At 50.0% G+C, this 18350-nt stretch overlaps 1 protein-coding gene across 1 annotated transcript; it reads left to right on the plus strand.

The window, feature by feature from the left end:
• The first annotated feature begins 1600 nt into the window (after nucleotides 1–1600).
• On the plus strand, nucleotides 1601–18171 carry prr12b (proline rich 12b). Its single transcript, XM_062532193.1, has 15 exons — nucleotides 1601–1635; nucleotides 1888–2049; nucleotides 2176–3621; nucleotides 3673–6565; nucleotides 7139–7277; nucleotides 8909–9791; nucleotides 9962–10512; nucleotides 10768–10884; nucleotides 10995–11128; nucleotides 12329–13335; nucleotides 14141–14260; nucleotides 14600–14697; nucleotides 15332–15463; nucleotides 16580–16675; nucleotides 17042–18171. Exons 2-15 carry the CDS (start codon nucleotides 1953–1955, stop codon nucleotides 17174–17176), a joined length of 7848 nt encoding a protein of 2615 aa, XP_062388177.1. The 5' UTR covers nucleotides 1601–1635; nucleotides 1888–1952; the 3' UTR covers nucleotides 17177–18171.
• Nucleotides 18172–18350: the final 179 nt, after the last annotated feature.

An 18350-nucleotide genomic window follows, 5' to 3' on the forward strand; every position in this document is an offset into this window, starting at 1 on the left:
TGTTTGTGTGTGTCTGTCTCAGTGTGTGTGTGTGTGTGTGTGTGTGTGTGTGTGTGTGTGTGTGTGTGTGTGTGTGTGTGTATGTGTGTGTGTGCGTGCAGTGTCTGTGGCCTCTTAAACTGGATTTTCCCGTGAGTGTGGTGTAGATTGACTGAGCTGCGGTCACAGCGGAGGCAGGGGAGTGTGGGAAGTGTTCTGTAATTGACTCTGAAGGCCAGAGCTGAGGATTCATCAATGAGAGCAGTGTTTCTCCGTCTAGTAGTCCTGCCCAGCTGCCATCGTCTCTGACCGACGCAGAAGAGGGGGTGCTGGCAATAGCTTACCACCCCAGAAAGCAATACTTGATTGACCAGTCACAGGATTGGCTTAAGTCCTTGAAATCTATGCTGGAAACAGAAACCACAGCTTGTTGACTAGCACAGTTTAGCGAGCTGTGGTGTTGTGTTTGCACTTTACATTTATTTAGGGTTTTTGTTGGATTTGCTGCATCTGTAATTTCCTCTGGGTTACCACACTCAGTCAGGAAGGAGGGGTGCAGTACAAGCCTCCTTAGACACACGTAAATCAAACAGACTGCATCGTTCCTTTTGTGTGCTGGGAGTGTCACGGTGGTGCCGAGTAAGTGGGAAGCACACTTGCTTCACAGATTCCTCTGCTAGGTTTTAAAGGCATCCCGCAAACAGCTGGAACTTGCCGATGTGTTAGTGGAGATATCTCCCACCCCTCCCATCCCAGACAGGAACACAAATCACATCCTTCTCTAGACCGCCAGAGACGGGTCACGCTGTGTGCCAACTGTGATCTCATCTTGAGAATCCACAAGCAGAATGGTACTCAGCGCAGTCGTAATGTTGGTCCCTGTCCATGAGGCCATCAAAGATGAGAATTTCAACTTCCCAATGAGTTTGTGTATTTATGAATTATGAATTTCACTTTGACGGGATCTGGAATGCGTTAGGACAGATGCCACATGTCGTTCTTGAGGGAAAGTGAGGATGTGGATACATAAAGACAGATTATGCTCGTAATCTACTAGTGAGGCAGAGAACAGGGGGAGGATGAGGGGTCAGCAACCAGGAAGGGTTTAGTTGGGGATTTACTCTGATCCCTCTGGTTGAGAGGATAACAATATTGTTCATTTAAGGAATGAATGAGAAAATAACAAACCTAACTGAAACTGATCCTCTGGTTTTGTATAAACAGCAATAACATACTGAAAAAAAAGAATACCGGTAGTTGGCAAGAGAATAATATCCGTTAGGAATGCCTGCCATAAAGGTCATTGTTTTTTACTCATATTTTTTGCCATGTGAGTCCTTGTTGGGTGCTGATGTTCTTCTGTCTCACCAAGGACGCTCATAACTCCTACTGAACACATAATTCACTTTAAATCACCATATTATTTATTTACCTAATCGAAATCTGGGACTACACAGCACCCACCCTCTCTCTCTCTCTCTCTCTTTCCTGCCTGCAGTCTGGTGTATGGGAGCTCCAGGTCCTCTCATCCCGACACAGAGCTTCTCCATCGGCAAGCCTACGGCACACCCCACCCCCTGCAGGGCTATGCAACCAATCATCATCCGGGGAGCTCCGGACAGAGTGGATCCTGGGGGGCAGCAGGGAGGAGCTTGGGTAAGGATGGCTTATCATCTCAACACAGAGCCTTTGGCCAACTTAAAGTTTATCACTTCAATAAGAGAAAACAAACATGTGATGTGACTACTGGCCTTAACAAAATGCAGATACATAACACTGGTTCACTGGAGTAGATGATTGTGTAGATGTTGTTTGTAAATAGTTGCATGTGTACTGGTATAGGTGTTGCTTTGTCTTCATGTATATACAGTATATAAATATAAAGAGACTCATCCCTTCTGCTCCCAGGGCTGTCAGGTCTGTTTGATGCTGGGCTGCATCACACCAGTCCCTCTGGTCCTGATGCATCCGTCATGAACCTAATATCTGCCCTGGAGTCCCGTGGTCCACAGCCACCCCCCTCTGCCTCCTCCCTCCTCTCACAGTTCCGAACCCCTACCTGGCAGACAGGTGAGTTCTGGAACCACTGAGTTATACAGCTGTTGTGTACAAGTCATTTTTGATAGATGCTGTATTTGTATCAGTCTAAGTACTAGGTGTTATCCATTTGTCTTTTGTCTCTTTTTGTTAATGTAGCAATGCATTCCACTGCCCCGGCTGAGCTTTTCATCTCTGGTGCCCTCCCTGGCTCTGGATCTTTCCCCTCCTCCTCAGCCCTGTCAGCCTATCAGCACCCTGCTTCGTTTTCAGGCCGCTCTTTCCCAGGGGTGGCCTCATCGCTCTCACTCCAGGACACACCCACCTTCAGCCCCACCTCCAATGGCCTTCTTTCGCCCCACGATCCCCTTTTGCACATCAAAACGCCTTCTCAGTCCAGCCTAGGCTTTGATCGGCTGCTGTCCTCCCAGAGTGCAGCAGCCTATAGAGGGTCCCAAGACCCATCTGGAGGGCCCCCTCCACCGCAGGCTCCCACCTCCTCGTCCGCACGGCACTTACCGCCTCCCCAGTTCAACCTGCTCTCGTCTCAGTTACAGGACCAGTCCTCCCAGTTGTACAACAGCTCAGTTTTCTCATCCGCCCCAGCTCCACCACAGCCACCACCCAGCCAAGAGAGGGCCATGCCCAGGCAGGATAGTGTGATTAAACACTACCAGCGTCCCTCCCCTGCCCAGTCCCAGCTTCCCTCGTCCGCCCCTCACCCCCTGCAGCATTACCTCAGCTGTGGAGCGGGAGGGTATCAGCAGCAGATGTCCCACCACCGACATGGAGGGATGTCCTGTAGCCCCCTGGGGGATCAGAGTCCGTCCTCAGACCCCAAACCGTCACCGCGGTCGGATCAGGTGTACCGACCCATTATCCAGCCCCCCTACACTTCCTCCAGTACCTCCTCAGCCTCCTCGTCGGCTGGTTCTGGAGGAGCTGTGGGCAAAGGGAGCAAAAGCTCCAGCACTAGCAGTGGCTACTCTTCCTCGGGATCCTCTTCGTCCCGCACACCCCACACACCCCATACACCCCACACACCCCACACACCCCACACACCGCCCTCTGCTTCCTCCACTTCCTCCTCCTCATCCGCGTCCTCTTCAAATTCCAACCCCAACCCATCCTCCAGTTCCTCGTCTGCCCCCTCTAGACAACAGCCCCCGCCTCAGTCAGCCCCACCACCTCCTCCTCCACCACCACCCCCTCCACCGGTCTCCTCTACCACACAACAGCAGGCACCTCCCAAGCCCTGCCTCTCTGCCTATGGCTCTCCTGTTGCCCCAGTCAAACCTTCTGCTGGTTTACCAGGTCAGACACCACCTCAGCAGCAGTCACAGTCTTACTCTCCAAGCCACCCACAAGCCTCCCATCTCCCCCAGCCATATGGGGGTTTCAGCTCTCCCCAGGCTCAGGACCTGAGCTCTAGCACTGTTGGTGCTGGGAAAGGTTATGGTAGCTTAGGGGCCACCGGGAGATCCTTCTCAGCTGAGGTGGTGTATGGTTCAGAATCCGGATATGGTTCTCTGCCCCCCTCACTTGGAGGAGCAGGAAGCCCGTCACTGAGCTTTGGTGGTCCGGGACATTCCCCCGCACTTCTGGGTTCAGGCAGTGGGGCAGGCTCCGCAGGGAGTGGCACTGGGTCAGTGGGAGGTAATTCTGGAGGAGGGGGCGGTGGCTCAAGTGGGGGCAGTGTTGGGAGTGGAGGTGGGGGAAGCTCATATCACCTTCCGGATTCCAGCCCATCGCCCTCCAATGGGTCTGGCATAATACGTCCAGGGATGCACTCTCCGGCACCCACACGTCCAGCCCAGTCCCCTGGGGGAGCTGGGAGTAACAAATATCTTTCGTCCGTCCTCTCCCCTCCATTCCTGTCCTCTCCCCAGGGCTACCCAGACACACGAGGTCCCCAACCCCAGCCACCCCAATCGTATCACCCCACCCCTCCGAAACCTAAGACTGACACCGACATTCTGGGGGTAGAGCGACCCCAGGAAGAGGAAGAAGAGGATGATGACGACTTTTTAATTCAGCACTTGTTACATGCACAGAGCCCCACGCCCCACTCTTCCCAGCACCATGGCCAGCCGCCCCAGGTTTCTGCACAGCAGCAGCCACAACCACAGCAGGCCCCCCAGTCCAGAGATGGAGGCAAAAGTCTCTCAGCCTATGAGTTAAATAAGGCCTCCGAGGAGCGCTACCACCTTCAAAGTGTGATCCGCACCAACAGTGCAACTAACAGCACAGCTCCTGGGTCCTCAGGGTCCGGTGTAGCAGGAGGTCTGGAGAGTCAGCTGGAAATGACACTGAAGAAACAGCAGCAGCATCAACAGCAGCAGCATCAACAACAACAGCATCAACAGCAGCAGCACCATCACCACCAACAGGTCAAGAGTGACAGAGTTCTGCAAGGAGCAGGGGCTGGCGGGGGCCGGGGAAATGCTGACTCCCTCCCACACCCTCATCCCCTCGTGCCTCATCCTCATCCACACGACTCCCTGGGCTCTGTGGTCCACTACAGTCGGGGTGACCCTTACTCCCACCTTCCGCACCAGCACAGCCAGCACGCCCACCACTCGCAGCACCCTCAGCATGCCCAGCACTCCCACCCACACTCGCTCTCACAGACCCACATGGAGCTGAAGAAGCCCCCTGACCCAACGGAAATACCCTACCTGCGGAAAACCCCTGACCTGCAGCACCAATCCCAGTCCAGTCTCTCCCTGATGGACTCTCCCCCTGACCAATCTCAGCAGTCTCAGCCGGCCCATCTTCTACAGTCCGTCCTCTCTCACACTACTCGGAACAAGATGGAGGCCCAGCAGACCTCCCAGCAGCAACAGCAGCACTCGATGAGCCAACAGGCCATGATGGGACCAAATGGAGGTTCAGGAGCTGGAAGTGTTGGGGGAGTGGACACTCAGTCTCAGACCTCTCAGCTGCAGCTCCAACTTCAGTCCCAGGCATTAGAGTCCCACTATGGCCGTGGAAGTCAACGAGACCAGAGCCAAGCAAGTCAGAACTCGGTTTCATCTCTGGATATGCTGGAGCGTTCCCTCTCCAGGACCAGCAGCCGAGAGGGGGCTGGCACCGACAGAGGTGGTCATGGAAGCATGGGAGGAGGAGATGGGGGGAGTGGTGATCATCACAGACAGCAACAGCACAGGATGCCTCCACATCACCAGTCCCATCACCCCCAGCCAACAGCATCGGACCTGCACGATTTCCTCTCTGAACCGAACTTGGGCTTATCAGCTCCTTCCCACATGCACCACATGGGCCCCCATCACCCCCATCAACATAGCCACCTGTCTCAACAGACACACCCCCACCACTCAGCCCACCAACACCCCCACCATATGCAGCCACCCTCAAGAGCCCCCCAGCCACAGACTCAAGCCCAGTCTAGGGATCCTGAGCCTCAGCTCTCCCAAAGCCAACTGGACCAGCTCAAGGAGCACCAGTTTAACACCACAAGCCCAGTGGCTAAAACTTCTCAGAGTCAGAACCAGCAGCAACAACCAAGGTTCATGCCTTTGACGTCCATAAGCTTCCCAGATTCTTTGCTCCAAGATGAGGACAGGTCATTTTTCCCGGGTATGGAGGATATGTTTTGTTCAGAAGATTATAAGTCTAGCTGTGCAGGACCAGGAGGTGGAACAAACGTGCCAGGGGGACATGATGGAATGTCAGAAGGACGTGGCACAGGACAGGATGGTATGGATCCTGTCAAAGCAGGTGTAGATGGCAGCGGTTATGATATGATGAGTCACCATGGAGACCAAGGGTATGAGCAATACTGTCATAGCCTCTCAGAATCTGGAAATAGCACCATGCATCTAGACCTGGATTCTTTGAAGACCGATGAGCTTCCATCCACTGTCAACACTGAGCAACTGGGTCTGATTCAGTCCCAGACCTCTGGGATGGGTTTGGGAGGGACTGGTCCAGGAGATGGTTCTGGAAACAAGATGATGGCTGGCTCTGGAGTTGGAGGAGGCTCTGGAACTGGGGGACTGACATCTCCAATCTTCTGCTCCTCTCGGCCCAAGAAGCTACTCAAAACCAGCTCCTTCCATCTCCTGAAGCAGCGCAGAGACCCCAACTCTCAGCCCCAGGCCAAGAAGAACTACGCCCAGGAGTATGAGTTTGAGGATGATGAGGACAAAGCCAATGTACCTGCTGACATCCGTCTGAACAGCCGTCGCCTTCCAGATCTACTTCCTGACTTGGTGTCTAGCTGCCGAAAGTCCGGTGCTGGCTCCAGCATGGACCCTCTGAGTCCACTGATGGGTGACCTGGACTTTTGCCAGTCATCTGGATACTCCTCTATAGGGCCACCTCCTCAGCTCTTGCCACGGGAAGGCCCTAAGAAGCGAGGGAGAAAGCCAACTAAACCCAAACGTGAGGGTCCACCACGGCCAAGGGGGCGGCCTCGTATCCGTCCTCTCCCAGAGCCTCCATACTTCAAAGGCATAATGGGACCTGCAGCAGGGGGTGAGACCAGAGGAAGGGGGCGTGGACGAGGTAGGGGTCGGGGCAAGAGGGAGGATCCGATGCTGCAGATGCAAAGAGACTTGAACAAAGGGCAGAACCTCCATCTGCAACAACAACAGCAGCAGCAGCAGCAGCAGCATCACCACCCTCACCACCAACCCCAACATCTCCAGCACCCACAGCAACAGCACATGGTACAGATGCAGCACCACCCGCAACAGCCACAGCACCACCATCCCCAACAGCAGCACTTGCATCAGCAGCCACACCCTCAGCAGCACTTACACCCCCAGCAGCAGCACCATGTACAACAGCAGCACCAGGCCCAGCAACAGCCCCAACAGCAACAACAACTCCAGGAGCCCATCAGGCCCATCAAGGTGAGTCACGGAATGAAACTCAGACACTGATGAGTTTTAAATTGACTGCTTTATCTGAACTATGTTTATCATTCAATGTCCCTGTGATTCACTGCCCATTTACCTTTGCCCATTTCTCTCTCCCCCTCTCATTTCTCTCATCTCCTTTGACTTTTACAGATCAAGCTGCCAATCCCCTCTATGCCCTCTTCAGATGCTTTACTGAGGACGGACTCTATGTCCAGCTCTGACCAGGTTCTGTCGGACGGATCGCTGGGCTCTGCCCCCTCCCTCGGACTGAGTCCTGGAGGTGGGCTGGACATAAACAGAGGCCAGGAAAAGATGAAGCACAAAGTCCCAGAGGTGAGGAGTTGTAGAGCCCTAAAGGAGATGAACAATAAGGTGAAAACTAGAAGCCAAGTGCTAAAGCGTTGGGAATATGAATACTTACAGGGTCAGAAAACATGGCTAGCGCACTTGTTGTTGCGATTTCTGTAATTGATAAGTAAGGCACATAACTGTATCGTGTAGGATGTATTCAATGTTTTAGAGGGTTCCCTGATCATCTGATCTGATCAGATCAGAAGACTACTATGCAGTGTTTAGTCTACAAACTGCTAGCTACACTGATCCCATGCAAATGTAAGGACCTGTGGATCAACAGCTTTTTAACTATAGCCATAACGATTAGAAGGCTCTTTTGTATGCACCAGTGTGTTCCAGATACAGCATGGAAGACCTGCTGTGAAGGTTACTTGCCTGAAGATTCTGAATAATTAAGTAGCATCAATTAGATATTGTCTGAATGACAGCATGATGTATTTTGAACATGAGGGGGAGGAAAAGGTAATTAATTGTGATTTCCTTGTAAGACCAGTGATATTTCTAGCTTTATTTCCAGGTTTTCTAGGTTATTTTGTCCATCAGAATGTTTGACCTTTGGATACATATTATAGATCTGTAGGCAGTAGAGGATTTTTTCAAACGAACAATAGGAACCTATAGCACAGAGGCTTATGAAAAACAAACAGAGACTGTAGAACACAAGAGCTCCACATTGGTGCTAAACTGAGGTAAAATGGTGACTTGTTACCACAGCAACAGGTAGCCTGTAGAGAGCATATGAGAAATGCCCAGAAGAACAATGATGATTTGTGGTTCTTGGTTCTCCTCTCTCATAGATGGCCTGGGAGAGAGACATGGATGAGCAGATGACCCCAGAGGCATGGGCAGCTATGCAGAAACTCTCTAGCTCGGTGAGAACACACACACACACACACACACACACACACACACACACACACACACACACACACACACACACATCTCCATGCATCATTATTAATTTAGGCTCTCACATCCCTCCTTAAAGGGGGAGTGAGGCAGGCCAGCAGAGGGGTGTGGAAAAATGTCTCATGATAAATCATTATTAATTATTTTAAGTGGATCAACAAAGTAGCATCAGATATAACCCCCAAATGCGCAAATGATCCATTCTCATTTGTGAATTTGTTCATGTATGTGGGCTTGTGTTAGTACATGCCCCTTTGTGAAAGGGTGCTCCCGCTAGAGGGCATTGTGCAGACCTGCACTCAGATGATTGACAAACCACTGTAATGGCTCTGTCCTTAAAAATGCAATAAAAAGGGAGAGAAAGAGCTGGCTGTTGCTAGGGTAGCAGTTGCCAAGGTTACACAATCATAGCAACCACCCTCAAGCGCCTCTGCTGTTCGGTAAGGTGAACTACCTTTACAGATGTACATAAATGAGTTAATGTAGTGCGGAGAATTAAGTACTGCAAAATAAAAATTAGAGTAGAATGGTCACCTTAGAATTATATTTTACAGACACATTCTCTGTGTATATTGAATCAAGCATGGTTTTCTGTCAGTGAAGGTAAATCCTTCTTTCATGCTGTTCTGTAGTTCTATTGTCTATGTGTCCCTCTGTTGAAATTGCTGTCCTTCGATTCACTGATTTCTCCTTTTTTTTAATTTCTCCATTTGTTTGTATTTGTCATGGTTCCTCATCAGACGGAGGACAAAAGCCAAGAGCTGAAGTCTGGCTTCATGGCGTCCTTCCTGGACTTCTTAAAGACTGGCAAGAAGCAGCCTACTCCTGGCGTCGACCCTGTGGATCCTGTGTCTGTGAAAGGGGGCATCCGGCCTCTGTCTCCTTCCCCACCACCTCCTCCCCCGCCTCCCCCGGCTCCCTCGTTTGGGGAGGGCGAAGGGGAGGGGTCCCTGGGTCTGAGCAGCTGCCCGAGCCCTTGCAAGCGACTGGACGAGGAACTGAAGAGGAACCTGGAGACGTTGCCGTCCTTCTCCTCTGACGAGGAGGACTCGGTCAGCAAGAATCAGGACCTGCAGAAGAGCATCTCCTCTGCCATCTCCGCGCTCTACGACACGCCGCACAGCCTGGTGGCAGCACCACCGCCTCGTACGCCCTCCCCACCAACTCCACATGTGGAGCAGACCCCTTCGCCCATTAACACGCCACCCCCTATTCAGGTCGAGCCTGAGCCTGTCACTCAAACACCTGTTCAACCAATGGAAGATGAGGAGGACAAGGAAGAAGAGACACCACCAGCACTGGTAGCCAATGGGCAGAGCCCACAACCTCAACCTCCCACCCCAGAGCAGACTGAGGAGCAACAGCAAACAGAGATGGTGGAGCCGAGACTGGAAGAGGAGGAGGAGGAGGAGGAGGAGATGGAGATGGAGGAGGAGGAGGAGGAGGAGCAGGAGCAGGAGCAGGAGCAAGAGCAGGAGCAGGATCAAGAGCAAGAGGAAGAGCAGGTGGAGGAGCAAGAACAGGAGAAGACCAGAGAAGAGGAGAGAGTTGAGCAAAGAGAGGCAGAGGATGAGGAGATGGATGAGCCGGAGTATGAGATGCTGGGGCGTCCTAGTGTTGAAGGTAGGTGGAAGCTGGGTTCCACTATAAGCGGTAGCTACGGTGTAGTATGTTGTCTTTGGAAATTTGCATTTTGTTATAATTCCTCAGAGCAGCTACATTGTACTGTGTGAAAGATAGTGTCAATTGAAATATCACCTCACTAATGTGATTTCCCTCCCACTCCCTCACAGATTCTCCATCTGCACCACCGCCCGCTCCCGCTGCCTCCCAGCCCTCACCCCCCTCTCTCTCCCCCTCGCCCCCCACATCCTCCTCTCCCTCCCCACTTCCTCCTCCTCCACTGTCCCTCCCGTCTCCTCTTCCATTAGAAGAAGAGGAGGAGGAGGAAGAGGAGGAGGTTCCCCAGCCTCAGCATCCTGAGGAGGAGGAGGAGGAGGAGGAAGAGGAGGAGCAGCAGGCCCCACCTCACAGTCCCTCACCTCCCGTCCTTCCCTGTCATTCTCCCCTCGCCCCAGCCTCCTCCCCCTCCCCTTCCTCACCCTCCCCTCCCTCCTCGCCGACCGCTGTTAATGAGGAGGAGCTTAGTCCGGAGCCTATGACGCCGCCGACCCCTGAGGACGTGTCCATGCGCAAGATCACCTCGCTGCACCTGGCCAAGAAGCAGGCCGATGTGGCCATCGTGGGCGAGAGTGAGGAAGACGACAGCGAGAGTGGAGGGGAGGGCATCTTCAGGGAGCGAGACGAGTTCGTGGTGCGTTCGGAGGACATTCGGACTCTGAAGGTACTGTATCCCAAATGATTTGTACAAGATTTGGAATTGAGTTCAGTCATGTAGATGTTCAGCAATATCCTGTAGATTGTAGGTGTTTGACACCCTTGGTGTCATGATGTAGCGTCATGAGCAGTAACATCACCAACTGGCTATTAGGTAGCCTGCGTTTGATTCCAGAATCCACTGTTGCCAGTCTAAGTCCCTTTGGATAATGTCTGTCACCTTTACATGACCTGAGCTGAGTGTTTACGCCCTTACCCACAGCTGGCCCTGCAGACAGGCCGAGAGCCTCCCCCCATCTGGAGGGTGCAGAAGGCCCTGCTACAGAAGTTCGCCCCCGAGATCAAAGACGGGCAGCGCCAATTCTGTGCCACCAGTAATGTGAGTCCCGCAGGCCATCCCTCTAGAACCAAATAGATTAATTAATGAGTGCACGATCGAAAGAATGAATTTTAGGATTATGATCTTTTTCTTTCTCCTTCTGCACACAGTACCTTGGATATTTCGGTGATGCCAAGATTCGCTACCAGCGCCTATATGTGAAGTTTCTCGAAAATGTCAATAAAAAGGATTATGTGCGCGTGTGTTCACGGAAACCCTGGCACCGGCCTGGACTCACACTACGGTAGGTCACTGCGCTCAAACACATACTGGATGTGGATGGCATGCTCCAGTGGTTCGCTCAAACCCTGGCTTAAAGCGTAAGTTTGGCGGAAAATGAAAATAAAGCTATTTTCTGAATGAAAATACATCAACTAAGCCGTGGAGGAAGTAATTTTCGCTCATCACGCAGTACAGAGCTAGCACTGGCAGGACCTACAGCCCAAAATCGCAAACAGTGGGTCAGCATTGGGCTTTCAGCCATGCGCTTTCAAAATCGCATTTTTAAACCACTAACATTGCTCAAAACAGCGGCAAACCTCGTCAGCAGCTTGCTCTAGGTGTCTACACATAAAACGAAGCACCAATCAGTCTGTACACTTTGGAATAGTCTGTATACACGTGGAATCAATTCGAGACCGCAACACCGTCTGAATCACAGAAATGTCTCGCGAGATCTCACACGGAAGCACGGGAGCTATTCCTACGGGTAGTCAAAATCGCATTTTTAAACCACTAACATTGCTCAAAACAGCGCCAAACCTCGTCAGAAGCTTGCTCTAGGTGTCTACACATAAAACGAACCACCAACAACTTGGCTCACGAACCCGACGTTTATAAAAGAAGACTGTTATGAACACTAACCCCTTCCAGTTCCTCACGAAGGAAAGTCCACGAGCTCTCGTGTGAGATCTCGCGAGACATTTCTGTGATTCAGACGGTGTTGCGGTCTCGAATTGATTCCACGTGTATACAGACTATTCCAAAGTTTACAGACTGATTGGTGCTTCGTTTTATGTGTAGACACCTAGAGCAAGCTGCTGACGAGGTTTGCCGCTGTTTTGAGCAATGTTAGTGGTTTAAAAATGCGATTTTGAAAGCGCATGGCTGAAAGCCCAATGCTGACCCACTGTTTGCGATTTTGGGCTGTAGGTCCTGCCAGTGCTAGCTCTGTACTGCGTGATGAGCGAAAATTACTTCCTCCACGGCTTAGTTGATGTATTTTCATTCAGAAAATAGCTTTATTTTCATTTTCCGCCAAACTTACGCTTTAATGGATGTGTCATTTCCATGTGACGTTATTGTCAACCTGCAGATATGGGCTGAAACAGCACTGCAGCTTTTCTAATCATGGCGCAGTGGAAAGTGCTAGGATGATAACGCTATTAGTCAAATTAATGAGGTGATAATTACAACTTTTCCTCCTCTGTCATTTCCTTCCCAGACGCCAGTCACTTCCAAAGGTGCCACCTGTTACCCGCAGCCAAACTCCTCCTAGAGTGGAGAGGGATGAGAGAGAGAAGGAGAGGCAGCGAGAGAGGGAGCAGAGAGAACAGAGGGAGAGAGAGAAGGAGAAAGAGAAGCAGCAAGTGAGGGAGAGGGAGAAGGAGAAACAACAGGAGAGGGAGAGAGAGAAGGAGAAGCAACAAGAGAAGGAGAGAGAGAAAGAAAAAGAGAAACAGCTGGAGAGGGAGAGAGAGAGGGAAAAGGATAAACATCAAGATAAGGGGAGGGAAAGAGAGAGGGAGAAAGAGAAACAGCAGGAGAGAGAGAGGGAGAAGGAGAAACAGAAAGAACGGGAGAGAGAGCAAAAGGAGCTGAAGGAGAAGAAAGAAAGGGAACAAAAAGAAAGGGAGAAAAGGGAGAGAGAACAAAAAGAAAAGGAGAGAAGAGAAAAGGAGCAAAAAGAAAGAGAACAGCGCGAGAAAGAACGGAGAGAGAAAGAGAAGGAGAGGGAGCGGGAACAGAGGGAGAGGAGAGAAAGAGAAAGGGAGAGAGAGAAGGAGAAAGAAAAGGAGAGGGAGCAGAGGGAAAGAGAGAGGAGAGATAAAGAGAAAGAGAAAGAGAGAGACAGGGAACAACGAGAGAGGGAGCTAAAGGAAAAAGAAAAAGAGAAGGAGAGGGAGCGAGAGAGGAGGGAAAAAGAGAGAGAGAGGGAAAAGGAGAAACAGCAAGAGAGGGAGAAGGTGAAGGAGAAAGAGAAGAAGCCTCAGACAACACCACAGGATAAGGTGGAGAAGAGGGGAGTGGTGGTGGAAAGAGGGCGAGGCAGGGAGGAGAAGAGAGGAGGAGGAGGAGGAGGAGGAGAGAAGAAGGTGGAGCGGCCCCCAAGGGTGCGGCCAGTGAAGGTGAAGGCAGAGCCTCCGCCCAAGAAGAGGAAGAAGTGGCTGAAGGAGGTGGCGTCATCCTCCGACTCCGACTCCTCCCCCGAGCCTCACAGTGAAGATGAAGGTCAGTGGGAGGGAGGGAGCGCTGCTGTGTGTGTGTGTGTGTGTGTGTGTGTGTGTGTGTGTGTGTGTGTGTGTGTGTGTGTGTGTGTGTGTGTGTGTGTGTGTGTGTGTGTGTGTGTGTGTGTGTGTGTGTGTGTGTGTGTGTGTGTGTGTGTGTGTGTGTGTGTGTGTGTGTGTGTGTGTGTGTGTGTGTGTGTGTGTGTGTGTGTGTGTGTGCGTGCGCGCATGTGTGCGCAAAGTGGGTTTGTGTTTCTATGTGTATGTGTAATATGCCTTTGAAAAAAAGTGTCTTTGTATGGTCTCTGTGTGTGTGAGAGAGAGTGCATGGCTGCGTTTTAAGAGACAGGGGACAGTGTCTGTGTGTGTAGGTGTTGGTGTGTATATTTGTTTCCGAGACAGAGAGAGGAGAGATGCCGTGTGTGTGTGTGTGTGTGTGTGTGTGTGTGTGTGTGTGTGTGTGTGTGTGTGTGTGTGTGTGTGTGTGTGTGTGTGTGTGTGTGTGTGTGTGTGTGTGTGTGTGTGTGTGTGTGTGTGTGTGTGTGTGTGTGTGTGTGTGTGTGTGTGTGTGTGTGTGTGTGTGTGTGTGTGTGTGTGTGTGTGTGTGTGTGTGTGTGTGTGTGTGTGTGTGTGTGTGTGTGTGTGTGTGTTTGAGGAAGACAGAGGAGACAGTAGGTGCGTTTGGGGGTTGGTGACCTACATTACGAAAGGATATTAATCTTAGTGTGAAGAATATCTAGGAACTGTGCAATATGTGAATATGGTTTTGTAACGTGTGTGTCTGTGTGTGTGTGTGTGTGTGTTAACAGCTGTAGTGGTCCGCGGGATGAACAACCGTGCCATGCGGGAGATATTCCGCAGCTACGTGGAGATGCTGGTCAGCACAGCGCTGGACCCTGATATGATCCAAGCTCTGGAGGACACCAATGGTAATGAGAGAGAGAGAGAGAGAGAGAGAGAGAGCGAGAGAGAGAGAGAGAGAGAAAGAGAAAGAGAAAGAGAGAGAGAGACTGGGAAAGAAACATGGAGCTGGGGGGGAAACCACAGCACATTGGAAGTGATAGACTTATAATGTGAGTTACAGAATGAGACGTGATGATCCAGTGCCGTGGTAATGATGTGGAGAGAGCTGGGCGAGAAGAGAGGGATGAATAGGGAAGGAGAGAGGGATGATGGGCCTGGAATGAGAGTCCTGATGGGGAGATAATGAGAAAAGGAGAAGTAAAAGAGATGAAAAGCCTGACCTCCGTCACCTTCCACTCCCTTAGATGAGCTGTATCTCCCGCCCATGCGCAAGATTGACGGCATCGTCAACGAGCAGAAGAGGAGACTGCTGAGGAGAGTCAACATGAGCTCCCAACACCAGGTACACAAGCTGTCTCCTACTACCTTCTCTCTCTGCTGACAAGTGTCTGTCTGTCTCTCGGAATTGTCTGTCTCTATAGTTGACCGGGCTTACAAGACAGCATTCTTTAGACCCAAGCCATATTAAAATCAGACTCCAGTAAGATTCGCTTTGGACAAAGACGTCTGCTAAATAACCATAACCATAACCATAACCATAACCAAGATGGTGCCACCATGTTAGTAATAAAAGTGTATGAATCATACATACAGCAGTGAGTATGCACTGACGCTGTACCACGCTGAAGTGGTTTCGGGGGCCAATAGTGTGGGATGAAGCTCCCAGGTTTTGTGAATTAGCTGATTTAAGCAACTGTGGGAAATCAGCAGAATTGTACTATATGCCTGTTTCAAGAAGAGAGCAGTTTCATCTTGTGTGCCAGTTTGGGCCACAGCGAGAGTTTCTTCATGTGTTTTTTGTCACAGTGTGTGTGTGTGTGCGTGCGTGCGTGCGTGCGTGCGTGTGTGCGTGTGTTGTGTATGAGCATATCTGTGTTTGTGAATGGGTGTGTCTATGTTTATGTGACTCATCTCTCTCTGTCTCTCTCTCTCTCACTCTCACTCTCTGTATCTCTCTCTGTGTTTGTGTGGAGCAGGAGGCTCTACACATGTTCCCCCAGATGACCGCTGATCCGCTGGACTCGGGAGCTGTGCGTGTGCACTTGGCCGGTGAGGGCTACAACCGTAAAACCCTCAACCGTGTCAAGAGGAGCTTTCCCAAGCAACAGGCAAGTCCACTCACTGCCTGTCAGAGTGACAGATAGTCTCAGAGTCCCACTATCTCAAATTTGGTGCCAGACATCCCAAGGTCACGGGCTCACTCAGAGCTGAATTAGTTCCAAAATGTGCCTCTCCCCTCTCTGTGAGGCAATTGCAGTTCCCATTGTAATGTCAGTGGTGTTCGGGACATTATTTTTGTTTATGTATTTATTTATTTTTCTGAGGGTTCATATTAATTAGGCAGAATTTCCCTTTGAGGGAATCACCATTCACAAGGCACTCCTTGAATTAAAATGCTTTTATCTTACTGGCACGTCCTAATTCGGAGGTAGTGACTTATGCCTTCTGTAGGGCATAGAAGTGTGTTGAGGGTATACCGACTTAAACAACATTTAGCATTGGACTTGTAAAGACGGAGCATGACTATATCCTACATGTCATTCTGTCATGTAATTTTCTGTTATATGAAATTGGCAGCTCAGCAGGTATATGAAACAGGCAGCTCAGATCTTTCTAAATTCTAAATACCAAACACCCTGTTTTGGAACATCTCCCTGATTTTCATTGACACTGTGTAGGGACATTGATCTGTAATTAAAGGAAAGCCACATCAGGCAATAACGCAAATGAATTATTAATGGAGGCAACCTCAGGCAGCATTGCACTTTGCATCAAGCTCCAACATGGAATTGGAATCAGCCCGGATTGTGGGAGTTCTTGGGGAGTTCCCTTCATTAGAGCCGCACTGCCTCGTGGGTAATTTTCCACTAAAATTCAAAAGTGTCCACCATTTCCCCGCAGAACTAGGAAGACGGCAAGATAACCCTTGCATAATACAATGCCGTTTCCAGATAATGTAATGAGAGGGGGCACTGTGGTGTGAGTGGCTGCAGCGCGTAAAGCAAGTTCGGGTCCAAGTGCCCGTGGGAACCCAGGTTGGAATCCAACCTGAGGTCATTTCCTGAACCCACCTCATCTCTTTCTCCCACTCGCTTCCTGCCGACTTTTACTGCCTTAACTACAAAAAATATACTTCAAGAGTGATAATGTAATGAAGGACTGGCTCATGAATCCCTAGCTCATGTTTTCCCAGTTTAACCCCCTACCTGCTTCCTCTCCTCCAGGACCTGAAGCTGTCCACGGAGGCCTGCAGGACGTACAGCCTCTACCATTCCCTCCATCATTACAAATATCACACCTTCCTGCACTGCAAGAAAGAGGTAAGAAGCCCACACACGCCTGGGCTAGACAGCCAGAGCTCAGCCCAGATGTGTGTGTGTGTGTGTATGTATGTGTGTGTCTGTGTGTGTGTGTGTGTGTGTGAGGGAGATGTAGAGGACGGACAGAGGTGAGAAGCCCACACACGCCTGGGCTAGACAGTCAGAGCTCAGCCCAGGTGCTGTGCGCTGATGTATGGCAAGGAATGTCTATCTGTCCTTGTCCTTATATTCACTCATTTTTTGAGGAGTTTACTTGAAGCTTTCTTTTCGTCATGCTTTTCCTCCATCCCTTTCTCCTGCCATTGTTCATTAACCTTTGACCTCTATTCTGTCCCCATCCCCTGTCCCACTCCGGCCCTCCCTCAGACGGACAGCATAGAGCAGGCAGCGGAGGATCCCGGGCAAGAGGAAGTGGTTCAGCAGTGCATGGCCAATCAGGGCTGGCTGGAGACGCTCTTCAACTCCTTTCTGGACCTATTGACCCTCAGCACCAAAGCCTAAAGGGGTAGAGCTTTGAGAAAGACTGAACCATTACACAGCCTCGGGGGAGGTCTGGATTAGCCCATTCCTCTCCGGTGGGGTCCAAGCTGTCGGATTTCCTGAAGAGATTAGAGTTTGACGTGAAAAGATTTTTTTTGTGAAGTATTTTTGTTTTGTTTTGTTTTTACAAATACTGCTGACATTTTCACCAGTGGATGAGGCGGTACGGAGAGACAGAAAAGGAGAGGAATTAGAAAAACAAAAATAGTGAATGTGAGGAACACCTGCAGAAAACCAGAGGAAAACCACGGAGGCGTTCTGTGCTTCGGGAGAGCCGGAATCTGACAGCTGTGTTCTGCGCAAAACATATCCTCTTAAATATATAAATATGTATTATCAACAATTATTATTTGTATTATTTATACTTGGACATTTTTATCAAGTATTCCCTCAAGTCGGGGCAATTTACTGTTATTATTTTAAATAATGATGATATTTTAATGGGGTTCTCATGAAATGGCTCACCCATAATTCCCTGTTCCTTCTGTGCCCAAGGCTCAGTGATTAAAAACTACAATTCTTGGGGCAGGGCATGCAGAAGGGGGCGTGGCTTAAACAGAGTGTCTGATGTCATTTTTTATGTCTCCATTCTGAAGAAACGAGGAAGGAGAAATGTATTTAAGCTAAATAATGTGTTCTTTCTGTTCTTTAAAAGACTATGAGAGAGGCAAAAAAAAGTGTTACTTGTTTGTTTTCTGAGAGAAACCGCAGTGGTTCTGGGGGAAGCTGTAACAGTTCTTCTATTTGTTTTGTTTTGTTTTTTTCAAAGTGTACAAAACGTCTGTGTTCAGTGTTTATGTTTTTTATCTGTTGGTTGTTATGATGCTAATATTAAGGATTATTATTTGGAGCTTTAGCTCTCGGTTTGATCTCTGTGTGTAAATATTGTACAGTTGCTCTATGGAGCCTCCATCTCCCTGTCCGTATTCTGTAAATGGGTCTCTACGTCTTTGAAAGAAGCCAATAAAAACATTCAAATGATGGAAATGACAGGGGAAAGTGACACATTGCATGAGACTATTTTTTTATTATTATTTGAAATGTGTAGATAATATACAATAACATAACAGCAGTATCACAAAACCTCCTCTTCATAGCAAAGTGGGAAAGTGAATGTGGATGGAGAAATATTCAG

Source organism: Sardina pilchardus, chromosome 3, assembly GCF_963854185.1.
Source record: "Sardina pilchardus chromosome 3, fSarPil1.1, whole genome shotgun sequence".
NCBI classification, from domain to species: Eukaryota; Metazoa; Chordata; class Actinopteri; order Clupeiformes; family Clupeidae; genus Sardina; species Sardina pilchardus.

Bases quoted from the DNA above. Each gene is read 5' to 3' on its own strand.
- prr12b (XM_062532193.1), top strand. From the start codon at position 1,953: ATGAACCTAATATCTGCCCTGGAGTCCCGTGGTCCACAGCCACCCCCC. The intron at 10,513-10,767 runs GTACTGTATCCC...CCTTACCCACAG, and splicing joins AGGACATTCGGACTCTGAAG to CTGGCCCTGCAGACAGGCCG. The intron at 11,129-12,328 runs GTAGGTCACTGC...TTTCCTTCCCAG, and splicing joins CGGCCTGGACTCACACTACG to ACGCCAGTCACTTCCAAAGG.